Below are 16,841 nucleotides of genomic sequence, written 5' to 3'. Positions count from 1 at the left end.
ATATATACATACATATATGAAGATTTGCCTGTGAAAACTAAAGAAACTTTCAGTAAATTGCGGTAAATTTAACCTACATCAGCCGATGCCTGCTTTTGATAGTTTCCCACTTTTTAACACACACCGCACATATATTCATCGCTGTGATTATGTTCTATTCTTTTTACCTTTGTTTTTTGTCCTTAACATATGTATATACAAACATGGGCATATGTATATGTGTTTGCATTTGATATTTTCAGTTAGACATAAAAAAGTGTATTTTTCCTTATACTGTCGTTTCTGTCTATCTTGTCACTGTTCTTGGTGTTGTTCTTTTCTTTCTACTCGACTTGCGCTTAGATTCGTGTGGTGAACGCCTTCCGGCAAGGTCTTGATGCCCGTTACGGGGAGCACACCAATACTTCGCTGGCCGAGGTGCTGCGTAAGCAGACTTCGCTGAGCAAACGCCTTTCGGAGACATCTTCCATTGATTACGCCGATAATATACCCGATGAGCTGACTATTCCCGAAATAGATGTTGAGCGGTTATCATCCCACAGTCACACTGAAACTGCTGTTTAAGGCCAAATACAGTCTTCACACACAATCATCCACATCCCCACTTACACCTACCTATAGATACTTGTGAACTTACATATATATAAATACACGGTTACATCATATTGAGCATTAAATTTTTGAAATAAAAGCAGAAACAATGGAAATTCTTACGACTAAAACAGAAAAAGTACAACCCAAATAGATTTTTCAAGCTTATATTAAGGAGGAGTCTTGCTTGACACGGCCAAACCAAAAGCATGTTTCAAAACTTTTCCTCGTAAAAAATACGTGGATGTATTGCATATAACTTTCATGCGGATATTTGTATGTTTTTTTTGGGGCTGTATGACACCTCGACACCTGCCGCAAGGACTTCAAATTATTTGGAGAAATAATACATTATACTAGCCGTACTTATTCATAGTTACATACCTACCTAGTCACAATAAAGAGAAAATAAATACACATAAATATACACATACATGTGTAACGAACGAAACTAAATTCGAGTGGCCTAAAGATACTAAAAGATGAAATAACTATTAAAGAAACACATGCCATTACACTCCATATTCACCCGACCGATACACAGGACAGAGAATATTAAAAACTAAGTGCGTTTAAGCCAAGTCGCCTATACATAAGTCATTATATTATTATTGCATACATATAAATATAACAAATAAATAAATGATCAAACACGAATTTGTTGAATGTAATAATTTTGCGATGAATTGGACCCCAAAATATGGAAAAAAGGAATGCAATCAAAACAAATATTTCAACAACAGTTGTACTTACAAATAGCCCTATGCGAAGTCTTATTTACAAATTGAATGAGTGATGGGAATTCTATTGCTGCTGCAATTTAGAAATTTAATTCTTTTGCTAATGCTGATGCCCAAATGTGATGACTAGCGGCAGTAAGGCACCGCATATCATGATAATAAGCTCGCTGTACCTCAGGCCTTGTACATTATAAGATTGAGCTGATCCATTAGCAGATGAGTCATTCGTAGCAGCCTCTCGAGATTCCTCTATAGCATGGTAGTCATACTTCCCGGGTCCGCCTTTTCGGTTGGGATGACTGCACCCGCCCTGAGTTAATTCAGGCAATACGTGAACTGTTGCAACGTACAAAAAGGTTCCGGCGGAAAATAACATGGCGATTCCAGTAGCATTTACCGAATTAAGTGTCTCTCTTTGTTCTTGCCCAATGCCAAAGTAAGTGAGGAGCGTCAGCAATGGTGCGGACAGGGAAAATATACCAAGGTGCTTTCGGATTTGTTGTCGTTCAACTTTTTCATGCAGCAAAAAGCTAACTAAGCCAAACGCAGCCGGAGCCTTGTGTAGCATAATAGCTAGAAATACAATTATTTCTACATCCTGGTGACTAGTTGTTGCTGCTGCACCCAAAGCAACTCCATCAGCTAAACGGTTAAGAGGTAAGTGTTTAATTTGGTGAAACAATAAATGAAAAATTCCCACCTGCAGCATGCACCACTAGTCCGAGGGTAGCCGTAATATTCTTGTCATTTTCATTTCCTTTGTTGGTTTTTCGTTGTGAAACTTGGTCCACAAGCATCATGAAAACAAACCCCAGCACAAGAGAAAGTCCTATTGTACGCGAGTAATCATGTGGCTTGATCAGGCCGGCTGACAATTGGGATGTGTTTGCATCTGTTTGAGGTCGCTGGGTGTCCATATATAAGGAACGTATACCCTCTGGTATAATAACTGTGAGGGCTGTGCCCACCAACAACCCAGCGCCAAGTACCGTGACAAACTTTAATTTTTCCTTAGTTTAAGAAAATCAAGAAGTTTATGTATATAGTACATGTATTCATTAGTAAGTTATATTATGCATACCTCACTCAATTTCATTACCAAAGGTATACTTCCAGATAGGTACGATCCAACTAGCATCACAATTACCAACAATATAAGAATAATTGTCTCCTCCATGTTCCGTTTGTTTTTATATGTTTGCCAACTCAACTATTTTTTTTTTATACTTGATATTTTATTTTTTTAATATTGGTATTTTACAATATTAGTATTTTATAAACGATTTATTAGTATCTTTTAGCTATCAGCATGCGGTCACACATGTTAAAAAAGTACTAATATTTGCGATAATGAAAAGTAATAATGTACAAAATAACATTGTACTAAGCTGTTTAAACATTAAACATACTTCATTAAATAGGACTGTGATAAGCTTATACTGATAAACTGATACTGGTGACAGATGACTCTTCACCAAATCACTATAGTGATTGTACTATACTAAATACCTATGTTGTTGGGTACATTGAAAATGTTATCGATGTTTTGCAGCTTTTAGGCATTAAAAACATAAGAGTAAGAAGTCGATGTTAAAACGCAATATGGCTTGAATAATTAATAATTAGATAAAAACAGTGCTTTTATAAATATGAGCATACTGAAATATATATATATACAAGCGTAAATATATACTAGTTAAGTATGTATGTGCATGTGCATGTTTACATTTATTTACATTTTGAGTTGCAATTGCTTTCCATTTGTTAGAAGAAGAAATTTTGCAAATAGATAAGTCTGTCTCGTATATACTATGTAGATGTTCCATATAATTGCATAAACACAAAACACTACGTGCTCACGAATGTTCACGCACAAATTGGTGTATTTCTTGTACATAAATATGTATATACTACAATTCCTGGACATAATTTCAATATTAGCTTAAAGCAGAAGATACGGTATAAAATAATAAGATCCAACAAATCAAAAATGATTAAAGGTTTAATATAGCTGTATTATACGTTATTATACGTTTTCAAACGTACTGCCCCAAGAAAATTACGTTGTTTTGTCTCTTACTTTCCTGTAGGGTGTACAATGGGTAATTGTCTGAAAATCAACAGTCCCGATGACATTTCACTTTTGCGAGGTAGCGAAAGTATCAGCGGACAGGACAGCGGACCGATGCCAATTTACCAGGTAAGTTAGGTAAACATATAAATAGTTTTCAAAATAATCAAGTATTTTGTATTCTATTATATAGCATGAACCTTTGCCGCAAATGTTTTATCCAGCGTCCTCTGCCAGTCATAGCGCAGCTTCTGCCACAAATATGTCGGAGGAAGATCAGATTAAAATAGCAAAGCGCATTGGACTCGTCCAACACTTGCCAATTGGAACTTATGATGGCAACTTGAAGAAAGCCCGCGAGTGTGTCATTTGCATGGTTGAATTTTGCGTGGATGAGGCTGTGCGTTATCTGCCTTGCATGCACATCTACCACGTGCACTGTATCGATGACTGGTTGATGCGAAGTCTTACCTGTCCAAGCTGCTTGGAGCCAGTCGACGCTGCCCTGTTAACCAGCTATGAAACAACATAGCGCACTGTAACAACTCGCTTTGCGTAAGGGCTTTTAAATTAATAATCCAAAGGAAACTAAGCGGGTCAGTGTGAAGGCTTGCTTGTGCTTTCCAGGGGACTATTATATTATTATTATTATAAGCGGTTAAGCATTACCATTTTAGTTGTTTAACGAATATTTAATATCAATGAAAAAGTCGGTGTACATAAATACATAAGTCAAAAACAATAACAAAGGAATGCTTATATAAAATATAGACGTAATTTTTACATAATTATATTACATATGTAGCTTATTGTTAATAATTAAAGTGACTAATGCTGTCTTGATAACTTGTAATTTAATTCCTGCTTTTCCACAAAAAATTATTATGCACTATATTGACTTGTCGTTTATAAACTCACCAGCTTTTCTTTCATATGGTCCTGACTGACTGATTGGTGATGAACGCACAGCCCAAGCCCTAAGAGCTAGGAAGCTGAAATTTTCACTGTAGTTACCTTATGTGATGAAGGTACACGTTATGACAGGTTTTGAAAATTTCTACTCGCACTCGCGGAGCATACATATAGATACATGCCTTTGAACACACATACATATGTACATATAAGTACACAAAAAATACGGACGTAAATAAATATGTACATCAAACCTATGAACATACATATTTACCTACGTATATACATACATACACACATTTGTACATACATACATACATACATATGTACATACATACATACGAAAGAAAATACATACATAAATGCATACACCTGTACATACATACATATAGACTTACATATGTATACACGTTATATATATAGACTTGTGTACATATAAATGTACAGGTACATATACACAGAGAAATTTATCAAAGATATGTTTCGCTTTCTTAACTAGTCTGGGGTAAGCGTTCTCTCGCAAATTGACAAAAGACAATATTTCAGTAGGAGGTACATATTTCTTTTGATAAATCGAAAATGTTCGTGAAAATGCGAGCTGCGTTTGCGACCCACCCAGCCATAAGGGATGCGCGACTGAGCGGCGCAGACGCGATTGACAAACGAAGCTAAAAAACAAGACATCAGTATCGAGTAACAGGCTGTGAAAAGCACACGAGGTCCTTTTCTACTATTGTTTTCTTGTTTTTAAAACCTGTTACCAAATTAAAGAGAATCAAGATGGACGTGGCGTTGAAAAGACTGCGCTTAACATCCAAAGGTGTAGTTACTTTGGCAATTTCATTAATAGCGTTGCAACAAGTGGCTGGCGGTGAAGTTCCCAGGGGCTCTAGGAAAAACAACTGTGAGCTTCCGTATCCTAAACATAAGGAATTTGCTATCAGCCGGAATACATTTCTCGGTTGGTATTTATAAATGAAATATACATACACAAACACGAATCTCTTCATTTTCACTCTGCTCACACAAAGAGTTCCTCCACTGTAGGAGCACCGATATTTTCAGTATTTTAAATCTAAATAATTGATTAAATTATTGATATTGTACAAGTATTTACCCCCGTCGCTATGAACTAAGGAACTCTAAGAAACATTGATATTTCTCTATATATAAAACTGTTTGTCCTCACTGGCTGACTGTTTGCTGACCAACAGCAAGCCCAAGCTTGGAAATTTTTTACTAAAGTAACTTTATATGATGGAGGTACACGGAAGAAATGCAGTACAAATTTCAGCTTCCTAGCTCTTACGGCTTAGTGTTTTACTTTACTCACCAATTATTCACGCATGTCAGTTTTATAAGTAGAGATGAGCCAACATAAATTTAATTTAAAGTTTAATTCAACTGTCTCTAGAAAATGATATACGTCTGATGTACCCTAGCAGTTATGAAAAGAGGTATAACCCTACATATTCTGGTCCAAGCATTAGGTAAGTCATTTGCATCTGATTAGAATTTAACAATAACGTGTTGTACATACTTCTAGCCGTCCTTCGTCATTAAATAGAAATGTGTACCGAAAAGGATGTATCCGTCGTAATGGTGCTTGTGATAATCGTCCTAGTGACTGTTGTTTTAGTAGTTCGTGTAGGTGCAATTTGTGGGGGAGCAACTGCCGCTGTCAACGCATGGGACTCTTTCAAAAGTGGGGATAGATCAGCCTGCCGTAATCATACACGTTTAAATATGAGCAAATTTATAGATAAATACATATATACACCATACATAAAGTAAATATGATGTGTATAATTTTAACCAATTATATTTCTTCATACATTTAGCCATATTTACCAACTGCTTGTCAATTAAATAAACTAAACCGCATTACAACTGCATATATTTTATAGGAGACATCGGAATTGGCTATTACTAAAAAATTAAAAGATATATTTGAATTTAACCTTAATTTAAATACAGTTTCTGCCCAAAACTTGCTTATGTATGGTTGTTTAGTAACCTCTTCTTTTATTGTAACGACTTTGTATATGGGTATACATATGTGTAACATGTCAGCTATTGGGTGATTTAATCATCAAAACTAGAAGAAAGCAAGAAATTTGCAGCCAGTTCCTCATCTTTTTCACATGCAAAGTAAGCTTGCAAAACAAGGGCTTCTGGAAATCCTAGTGCCTTGAGCTGTAAAATATTAAGTATTGAAAAATAAGTCAGTTATAGTTGCGCGGATTCACAACATACCATGTAGTAAAATAAGGTAGTCAAACAAAGATATTAAAAAATTTCAAATGACCTTTACATCTATGAGCGACAGGTATTTCCAATTTCTTTGCAAGCCACTCTTTAAGCCTGACAAGCACCTTGTTAATTTTTGAACTAGACATACATATTTCAGAAGTTTCTAAATTTCTAATCACTTTTAACATATTGCTTTCTTAAATTAACTAATGATTATTTTTTATATGTATACAACAAAACAGTTAATCACAGTTTGGAACAGTCGTACGTACCCGCTCTATAGCATCTTGATCTTGTGGTGTTAGGCGAATAGTGGCTAGGCTTTCTGTTGGTACATTTCTTTCTGCCGAAACAGTACCATCTCCCTCTAAAGCAACCGATATAGGCTGGTTTTCTGATCCAGCGGCAGAACGTTGGCCCTCCGTTGTTGCCGCTTGGCTTGCCGATGATGTCAAATTTTCTGTTCGACTTGAATTCGACTGTGTTCGACCAAGTCGTTGTGCGTTGGTGGCCACCTCGTCTTCGAGGGGTTGGTTTAACATATTCAGAAACGCATCTTGGTTTTCAGAAATAAGTTGCAAAAGAGCTGGGTTCGTTTGGCCAATCTAAGTGTATAAATAAAAAATACCATTAAGAATGGAATAATGACAGTATTTTACATACCTGTTGTAGAACAGCATGTAAAAGATGCGGATTTTGGTATATCAGAGAGCGCATCTGTAGGAATTGTGGCTGACTGCGTAAAAATTCAAATGGGTCTAAAATAGGAAAGGTTTATAGAACGATATATGTATATATAATGAAATGTATTTACCAGCGGCTGATTCAGCTGGTAAATCGCTTGCAGCACCCTGATGTATATTAGATGCTCTTGAAGATTCTTCATCATCTCCTGGAGTAAACAAGTTCTCCTCTTGGGGAATTCCGTTAATCAAATATTCTACAGCTCGCTCAGGATTATTAAAGCTGGCTGCCATTGCGCGTTCAACTTGCTCGCGGGGATAACCCATTTCAACCATTGAGGCAACAGTACGATTAAATTCCTCACCCATCAGTAAATTTGATTCGGCACGTGTTTGCAATGACGTATTGGCCAGCTCACCAACTAAATCAATGCTTGAATAGTCAGTTGTAGAGCCTGTGGTTGAAGCTGGTGCTGGAGATCCAGCTCCGGTACTTCCTACTTCTTCCCCAGCTTCACTTGTTATTTTGTTAGTCTTTGCTCCCTTTTTAGACGATGAAGATTCTTTTACTTGTACAGCAGGCTTACTTTCCACCAGTGGCTCATCTTGTGTGGATCTTTCTGTCGTCTCCTTGGCCTGTTTCCGAGCTTGCTGCGACGAAACTGCTTCTGTATTTGTGTTATTGCTACTGCCACTGCTAGTTCCGCTTATATCTCGGGTAAGCATCACCACAATAAACTTTTTCTCATCGACTTTGTATGAATTAATTGTTCGGTCATCTGTCAGTATGACGCCTTAAAAAAACAATTAAAACACATAAATATACATAAGAATATTGTGAATATAAACAAGCAAGAGAGTTGCGTACCAGCATAAATCAGTTTTTGTTTTTCCACGAAGTATTCGGCACCGCGTTCATTAAAAATTTGTCTTTTAAGTTCTAAAACCTACAGGAGATATGAATACGGTTGTATGTATGTACATATGTACATTGTACGGTAGACACTAAATATTATAAATTCAATTTACCGTTTTCTCTGGGTCAAAGTCAATTGTAAAGGTTTGCTGCTGCAGGTTCTTTACAGTGATAATCATTTTATATTTTTTTGTTAGCAATAATTCGTTATTTTTAATTATTTTCCTTGCTCTTTTTTTTTTCTCACGAAAATGTTTGTCATCGACACTAGGGGTGGCCTAAAATATAAATATCGAATGGAAGAAAACGATATTTCCGTGAAGAGTAAATTCTATTTCTCTTATCGATGTATTTGTATTTACGTGTGGTAATACATGGGTTCTGTACAGTTAAATTGCAGTTGTGCTTGTGTACAAATTGAATTGATTTTTTGCAGCAAGGCAATAACAGACGTAGAAATGTATATAATAAACAATAAGCACACTTATAATTACACAATTACAAATTTTTTACAGGAGACATTCGAAATGCAGAGGAATAATATTCATGATCCACTACAATGTAGGATGTTAGTAGCAATCTTTAGAGTATCGTATAAAAACTTGTAACTGTCAGTTGCAAATCCTATTAACTTCCGAAGCGATTTTGTTTGCGCATGCACCGTGTTTCGTACGCACACAGTTAGAATTATACAATACAAAATAAGTTTTTTCATCCGTTTTGAACAAGTGAAGACAAGCCTCATTTACAATTGTTTAAATTGCGGATAACAAAAATAGTTGATTAAATATTTCTTTATTAAATTAAATTGATAAGAGCGCATTTTAATTGTCTATGTGGACAAGACGGTGACGGTTACGGCTAACTGTAATTAAGAAATCTAAATTTCAATCCAGGGTAGTAAGTCCGTCAAGTTAACTAATCAATGGCAAAATACAACATTACGGTGAACCCATTGTGTGTTACACGTGTTTGGTACACTTTGCAAGCGGGTCGATAAAATAGGTGTCAAATTTAAAAGTGAAAATATGGCTTTCTTAAAAAGAACAAAAGTTGTTTGTATGTATATATGAATAAAATAATAGAAATAAAACATACATAACAATAGAAATAAAAATAAGCCTTAATGAAATATTTACAGTACATAAGGATATGTAAAACATATGTATTTATTTGTTTCCATATGCATGTACAGGTATTTGATATACATTCCATTTTTTTGAAAGTTGTACTGTTCGATAACAGCTAAATAAAAACATTGATTAGGAATCGAAAAAATATTGTAAAGTAGGAAAATATTTGTTGAAAGTATAGCACCTAATTATGCAAGCCTATCCAAACAATTAATTCAAGTGAACGGTCTATGGCTGCGTCTTTGGTTGATGTTTTAAGTAAAAATCAAATATCGAAAACGCAATTTTCATAATTTACAATGTATGGTGCGAAAATATACGAGTATAGCAACTTAGATATTGAATGAACATAGGTCAGTATTTGGTATAACAGACAGTTTCCTGTTGCGAAAAATGAATTTATATATGAAATTTAAGCTAAAATGAAAAGCAAGAAGTAAATGTTTAACAGCAGCCCTATGCTCATTGAAGATCTCTGCAGACATATGATTATGATAATTGTCAACATAACTTTCTTTTACAGAGTCTTCTGATGTCGAGGAAGCCATAAGATGCCATACGTTCCTCCTGTGCTCAGACTAAAAAAGAAGAGTCAGAAGGCGCATCCGAAAATTTTGAATGACATCTATGCGAACACAGCATCATATATCTGGCTCAGCCTTAGTGTTTCAATAAAACTGCAAGCACAACATAAAACATGACGGTTAGTGGCGATCTACATGCATTCCATATTAAGTTGATCCTCATTTCATTAAATATTTGTTGCTTACAGCATTATGCCCGGGACGAATGCTATCATAATAACAAAAACGATGCCTTATCCACTGACAGCCGACCAATTAATAACAGCACTATCTATAATTATGATGAAGAGCATTCGGGTGCATATGTCTATGATGAGTATGGCGTTTCAGAAGAGTACTCTTCTGATGTGAATTGGCCTCGAGGTGATGATCATATATTTGGAGATAGAAGCTTTAACCAGAATTATGCGCATTATACAGATGAGTATGTCCCAGAAGAGCAGAATGTAGCTGGGCTACCAACTGCGGAGTATTGGGACGAGAATATCGGCGCTCCGATTGATTATGGAGGCGCTGGTTATGGATATGGCTCAACTGCACCAATGAAACACAATGGGTGTGGCTCGTCAACGAAATATTCAGATGATGTGCCAATTGAAGGTACGTACACCAGAAGAGGCAATCGCATTGGTGTCTGCCTGCCAACCGCACCCGCGTCGTCGACGACAATAGTAATGGATAATTCAAAATATCGGATGTTACCGCACGCGGCTGCTTACCAAAATGTTCACGCTGAAAACAATCTGAATGGACATTCCGGCTATGCATCGAATGCTGGTTTAATAGACGAGAGAATAGGTAGTTTTATTAGTTTGCCAGCGGCACCAATGCGGACGTTACCCGAGCCTCAGCAACGACCCAGCTCCTCACATCGATTATTTGAAGATAACAACTTAAAGGCAGATGCCTTCGGAAATCAAAACGTGCGTGATAGCGTATCGGCTACACTAGGGTCAGCCAGAGGGCCCACTAGTTATGACGTATTCTACCAAATGGCTCGACCCTACACATCTATGCTGCCGCTCGACTACACCGACTGCTCCGAGTTCGGTGGTAATTCTGATAACTTGTCAGCGTTCAGTGACACGCCGCCAGTGAGCAATGCGCAGCACAAGTTGCAACAGCAGCGAAAAATCTCACTTATGATGGCAATGACAACAGCTTCTGTGATAGCATCTGGGGAGACAAGAGTACCGGTTCAGCACTCCAATAGGCGCATTGATAATTATTCAGGCTCGGCCACCACTGTAGTGCCATGTTGCGATGAAAATATCAGCATTTGTGCATCTTCCTCCTCCTCAGTTGCCTTTACCAACGCTACTACGATAGCTTTAGCACGCTGGTCAACAACAGACGCTCAGACAACTACTACGATGACGACGACGACGACTACAACTAGAAAATTGCCAAAACGTCTGCCGTCACCAGCTATACAGTATAAATCGTCGCATACGACTGGCACATCAGTTCCCGAAGTGATTTCAGAAATTACATTCCCATCACAAGCGCAGTTTGAGAAAAATCATCGCGCAAAGCAGTTGCCAAAGTTGCCCTTACCAAAAGCACAAGCTAATTTGAACTCAGTTTATATTGGTTCAGACATCAGTATCAACCGGACAGCATCGATGGTTTTATCATCAGGAATTTCTGTTAGCTCATCGCCAGAGAGATTGCCTGCAATACCAGATTCCGAACGGATGACTACCCACATGGCCCCAAGTTCTCCTATGATGTCAACGACAGCCGTGGCCTTTGTTGATGGTGCCAATAATTTTTTCCGCTTGGAGGAGAGTCAAGCATTTACAAAAATGTGTAGTAGAACTCAGCTCCAGAGCAATCAGAGCGAAGTGCCTAGGTCTGTCGACTCATTTAGATCTTGGCCACCAACTTCGATAGCCACCGAATCGCTTTCATTATATCAAAGTGAGCTTTCAAGCGACAAAGCCAAGCTAAATTTCACAGTGCCCGCCAAACTCACTCAAAAAACATCAACTGAATTGGCGGTAGAGCAAGAATCATCTTCAGCGGTCCCAAAATCAAACCATTACCATTCGGCTTTCACAGCAACAGAAACAACAGTAACAATTCCTGCTTTGTGCGAATCTAAGACATCATCATTTGACATATCTGATTACTTAAAACCTTATACATTTGATTCACTTAAATTTTCGACTGAAAATGATCACACCATGATCCCAACTGTCGCGAGGACTACTTTCGACACATACGTAAGTTGTAGGGACTCGTTGGACTCATTTAAACTGACATCACTGGAATCCCAAATGCCAAATTCGATTACCTCATGGACGACTAGCCCCATTACCATTGAATCATCACTGTTAAGCGGTGATGTTGCCGCCGTTTTAACGGCACCAAAAGAGGAAATGGTCACAACGCCACCAAGTGAGTCTTCGTCCACTTTGTCGTATCTACCAAATAAACCGATCTTACCGATCCCGACAACTATGGAGGGTAAAAAGTCTGACCAATTTGCAGCGACGAGTGATTCTCACGATGCAGTCACAACTTTAAGCCACTTGAGTAACGTGTTCACAACAAACGTTATGGCGTCTAGTTCTTCGACAATAGACATCATTAACACTAGTCCAGCTTCAGTTTCTACGCCAGCGTCAATTATTGCTCATTTACCTACGCTCTCGTACATTGATTATATGAAAAAGTTTGAACTTCCTGAACTGCCGCCGATTCTGGATATTTGTAGTGACGAGACAACAGCAGTTTTTCCAGAAACAAGTTCTGCAGATAACGTTACTGCTACTACAGATGCAGGGTTTCGAAAATTCAATACTAGTTTATTCGCGGAGACAGAAACATTTAAAAGTACAGCAACAATGCCTTCCCATACTCATCCCACAGAATCAAGCATGCATTGCGTGCACGAATGTAATGAATTTGGAGTACAAAGCTATCAGCCTAATCAATATCAAAGCGAAATTCCTACCTGTTCGCCAAACCTAGCCCCGATAAATACTGTTTCCACTCATTCTGTTATGAACAAATACCAAGACATAATGTCAACCGAAGCAAAACTCGACAGTGGTATCTCCTTGCAACTTGAGCCACAAATATCAGAAACTGTGCCAGATTACTTATCAAGCCACATTGACCAGACATTAGTGAGCACAGTTTCAGCTTTCGATGACAGCTTTTACGATAGCTTTAATGTTGATTTGACAGCGTTGACAGCAACAATTGCACATATTGAAAGCGAGACGTGCTTAACTCCTGCTCTGAAGCCAAACAGCAATGATACGCTGAATTATCTGCCCTGTGATCCATCCAGTAACGCATACATGGATGTAAGGGAAACAGGTAGTTCAAATGAACTGAACGAGTCGTTTGGTTTTAGACAAGGGGGATATTACAAGCCATCTCAAAAACAGCAACAACAGCCGTGTGTGCAAGACGAAGCTCCACATACACCTCAGAAATCTAAAGTCGTTGCGTCGGCAGCTACCAGCGTCCTGGGAGGTCTATCTAAGGGAATCAAGGGCGGATTGGATGGTGTGCTCAGCGGTGTTAGCTCCACGATGGAAGCAACTAAACAGTATCCAGCCAACAATAACAGTAAGAAAAGTTTTGGCTTTGGATTAGCCTCAAAATTGGTACCGAATGTGGGAGGATTGCTTTCCAGCTCAAACAAGCAAGACCAACAGCAGGAAGCAGCACCAACAATTTCCACCGTCTCTGTTATAATTTCAACAGCGGACAGTGCCCAACATATGCTCAACTGTCAAAGCACATCAAAGGGATATGAATATGTAAATGAAAACGTTATTGATACGAATACCAACACGGACGTAAGCGTCAGTCATACCCCGACTACTGGGTATCTGGAAGAGTTACGGTCCGTTCAAAACAATAGTTCCGTGCTAGAAACCAAGTCAAATCTAGCTTATGACTACCTCGGAAATTATGAACCTGATAGCTCCGCAATAGAGGTCATAGGATTAAATGACGACTATAGGTACGGTGAATATTCTGCACCGTACCAAACGACAGATGAGGGTCATATTGACAGTTTATACAGTTACACAGGTCCTTATAAATCAATTGTTGGATCTGAAATGGAGCTAGGATCGACCATGGCAGTTGATACAATTCCTTTCACTCAATATCAATCTTCAATGTCATCGAGTAACTTACCCGCTGCAGAACAGACCTCTATGCTTGAAACAGGAATCATATCTGTAACCGAAACCGGAACAAGTAAGTCCCAGTCAGTAGCTCCAAAGGTGGGTATAAAAAAAGACAGATCTAGCACTGTCGGCAGCACTGGTGGTATGTTAGGCTCAATTTTTGGTAAGGCTGCAGCAGCGGTACAGTCTGCTACGCAGGCGGTCAATCAGGGTGCCTCCTCTGTTGCCTCAGCTGTGGCTCAAAAAGCATCGACACCATCTGCAGTTGTCACAACAGTTGGGCAAACCAAGCCCCGAGACGTGCCAGCCATATCGTCTTCTAACCAAAGTGCAACCCCAGTCTCGAGCGTATCGTTTGTTTCTAACATTGAGCAAGAACCAACGCAGGCAGCCAATACAATATCGACATCGAACGCGTCTGGAGCCATTGGATTTCACAGAGTTATAGACAATGATTATAACGAGCTAGTCACTAACCCGGACTCGGTGTCAAGCCAATATTCAACAGCTGGCGATGATTACGAGAATAGCAACACTCACATGCTTGGTGACGACATGTCAGTGCATATGAATATCAATGATAATAAAGCGTACTCTATATACTATTCGGGTGGTAATCAGATCCAGCAAATTGATACCAAAGACACGCCAGCCGTACACTCATCGATGCTGGGTAAAGTGATAGCTGGACAGAAGCTACTACCGGCGGTGCCGTCAGCAGTATCCACCGGCAAAAAACTGCCCACCATTAATGGTAAATCGGGGCTGCTAATTAAGCAGCAACCAACTGAGATCTTTGATGATGAATCAGATGATGATCTCACTGAATATTTTATGGGACACCCCGATAAGGTTGACCATGAACCGAATTATTGCATCGATAGTGAGCAGGATGATTACTACATGGATCCTCAGCAGACGACACCGTCAAGTCGAGGTGCAAATGATTATTATGAACAAGTTAGTGCAGGTTATGACTATCGAGAGGATTTCTTTAATGAAGAGGATGAATATAAATATCTTGAGCAGCAGACTCAACAGCAGCAGCATCAGTATCAGCATCAGCACCAATCACAAAAATTATTGCTCAGTCATAAGCAATCATCATTAGACTATGTGGACGATGAACAAAACGACGATTTCTTGAACGAGACTTATCAAAGCGATGAGGACTGTGGCAATTATCTAGACGAAAGCTCGAGTGGTAGCGTTGGTATTGCCGAAGGCCGTAAACAACAAGCGGAGGATAACGGCTTCATTACGGGTACGACCTCCATTGCCACTATGGGCATGAATACAACTCCAGCTATCGCCAATACTGCTGAGCGTAGTTCGCTTCGCACCAGCAAGGCTGCAGGGATTTGCCTGCAGCTTGGAGAGGGTCACCAGCAAATTAAAAAACAGGACAGCATTATTATAGAAGAAGAAGAATCAAGTCCGATAGATTTAAACAACGATTGCCGTGTCGCAGCACACATGTCGCCTGAAGGAGACGCTGATGATGATGATCAACTGGCTGATCTGTTACCCACAGGAGGCCAGCCCCAAAAGAAGAAGATTCTGATGCGAGGCGAAACTGAAGAAGTTGTTAGCGGTCATATGCAGATGATACGAAAGCCGGAGATTACGGCTAAGCAGCGATGGCATTGGGCCTACAACAAAATCATAATGCAGCTAAATGTGAGTACCTGATTATATAAATATTACATAGAAATTATTTTTAAAATTTGTGATAAGCGTATAAATAATTTCTTATTTAGAGCTTTAAGATGAGTTTTGGGGGATTGGATAAAAATTTATCATACTGTTTTAATATCTCTTTTAATCCATTCAAAAATGTCTTATTTTGTTGTTGTTTTAATACCCTGAACTCAATGAAAATGGGTAAAAAGGGTATGATAGGCAGATGGATGCATTTCCGACCCCATAAAGTGTGTATATTCTTGATTAGCATCCAAAGATGACTTGATGTAGCCATTTCCGTCTGTCTTTCCGGCTTGCCATGTGTCCGTCTAGCTGTCCGTCCGTATCTATTAACGCGACGATCTCAGAACCTTTAAGAGCTAAACACTTAAAATTTTGTCTGATAGCTTGCTTCGTATTAGCAGAAATTCTATATACATTTTTACTTTTTACCGCTTACGAAGACTGACGCTCTGCGTCATGACAAACAGAACCATGTATACAGATAAGATAGTAGCTCCTGCCTTTGAGCATAACAATGAATATGCTTGACAGTATGAGCGAAGGGTAAACGAATAATATTGATAAGCACCGGCATTTACATAGTCGTTAATTAGGTGATGGTAGTACTTACACATGTATATGTGTCAAATATATGCATGCATATGTATACGCATGTTCGAGCATACATCGCGCTAATTATTTTAAGACCCAACAATTTGTTTTTGCTATTGCCAAGTTGTTATACGAGAGCCGCGCAGTGTGTGCAAAGTGTTTGAAACCTCAAAATGAACTTGATATTCGCATTTCTTAGCGATCGAATCAACAAAGGAAAGGGCCAAGACGAGCCGCACATCGGCAATCAGCAGCTGATAACTCCAACTGCGGCAGAGCGCACCCGAAAATTTAGCTGTCTTCTAAAGCACCAACGCGACAGTGTCGTTTGTTTTGTAAGTAGGTTTTAGCCAAGATTTTGACGGAGAATAAATTAAAAATTAAATGATTTCAAATCATATAACTGATTTGCAATCAGAATAACAATGTAATATTCCTCTAAATGAGTAAAAATGTTCGGTGACACAGATCTTCGGGAGATTTATTTATTTATTAATTGT

The 16,841-nt window shown here is 38.5% G+C and overlaps 5 protein-coding genes across 17 annotated transcripts in view; 3 read left to right on the top strand and 2 right to left on the bottom strand.

Annotated features, from left to right (window-relative positions):
* The window catches only part of PMCA (plasma membrane calcium-transporting ATPase 3), a 31,422-nt gene extending 30,174 nt beyond the window's left edge, over positions 1 to 1,248 (top strand). For all 5 annotated transcript variants that reach the window (XM_002059719.4, XM_015168570.3, XM_015168575.3 and 2 more), the window contains one exon: positions 343 to 1,248. In XM_002059719.4, coding sequence (XP_002059755.2) covers positions 343 to 564 — 222 coding nt within the window. In that variant the 3' untranslated portion in view covers positions 565 to 1,248. The remainder of the gene's footprint in view (positions 1 to 342) is intronic.
* On the bottom strand, positions 1,174 to 2,552 carry Zip102B (Zinc/iron regulated transporter-related protein 102B). Its single transcript, XM_002059718.4, has 3 exons — positions 2,413 to 2,552; positions 2,032 to 2,341; positions 1,174 to 1,973 (listed from the first exon to the last, which is right to left on the bottom strand). The coding sequence occupies exons 1-3, from the start codon at positions 2,506 to 2,508 to the stop codon at positions 1,432 to 1,434; spliced, it is 948 nt and encodes a 315-aa protein (XP_002059754.1). The 5' UTR covers positions 2,509 to 2,552; the 3' UTR covers positions 1,174 to 1,431.
* Positions 2,412 to 8,450, bottom strand: Rad23 (UV excision repair protein Rad23). The gene is made up of 6 exons (XM_002059716.4): positions 8,280 to 8,450; positions 8,119 to 8,197; positions 7,382 to 8,044; positions 7,231 to 7,325; positions 6,840 to 7,172; positions 2,412 to 6,510 (listed from the first exon to the last, which is right to left on the bottom strand). Exons 1-6 carry the CDS (start codon positions 8,343 to 8,345, stop codon positions 6,400 to 6,402), a joined length of 1,347 nt encoding a protein of 448 aa, XP_002059752.1. The 5' UTR covers positions 8,346 to 8,450; the 3' UTR covers positions 2,412 to 6,399.
* Rnf11 (Ring finger protein 11) lies at positions 3,428 to 4,260 on the top strand. Its single transcript, XM_015168585.3, has 2 exons — positions 3,428 to 3,531; positions 3,596 to 4,260. Exons 1-2 carry the CDS (start codon positions 3,430 to 3,432, stop codon positions 3,932 to 3,934), a joined length of 441 nt encoding a protein of 146 aa, XP_015024071.1. The 5' UTR covers positions 3,428 to 3,429; the 3' UTR covers positions 3,935 to 4,260.
* A 378-nt stretch (positions 8,451 to 8,828) lies between the features above and the next one.
* Positions 8,829 to 16,841, top strand: part of unc-13 — a 45,782-nt gene continuing 37,769 nt past the window's right edge. For 3 of the 9 annotated variants that reach the window (XM_070210626.1, XM_070210625.1, XM_070210621.1), the window contains exons 1-3: positions 8,857 to 9,225; positions 9,823 to 10,002; positions 10,072 to 15,723. In XM_070210626.1, the coding sequence (XP_070066727.1) occupies positions 9,997 to 10,002; positions 10,072 to 15,723 (5,658 nt within the window). In that variant the 5' untranslated portion in view covers positions 8,857 to 9,225; positions 9,823 to 9,996. Of the gene's footprint in view, positions 9,226 to 9,401; positions 9,653 to 9,822; positions 10,003 to 10,071; positions 15,724 to 16,841 lie in introns of those variants that run through there. The other 6 variants (XM_070210627.1, XM_032434266.2, XM_070210631.1 and 3 more) reach the window with 6 other exon arrangements.

Source organism: Drosophila virilis, chromosome 6 (genome assembly GCF_030788295.1).
Source record: "Drosophila virilis strain 15010-1051.87 chromosome 6, Dvir_AGI_RSII-ME, whole genome shotgun sequence".
Lineage (NCBI taxonomy): Eukaryota > Metazoa > Arthropoda > Insecta > Diptera > Drosophilidae > Drosophila > Drosophila virilis.
Note: the sequence above shows the minus strand (reverse complement) of the source record. Positions and strands in the feature narration are given on the sequence as shown.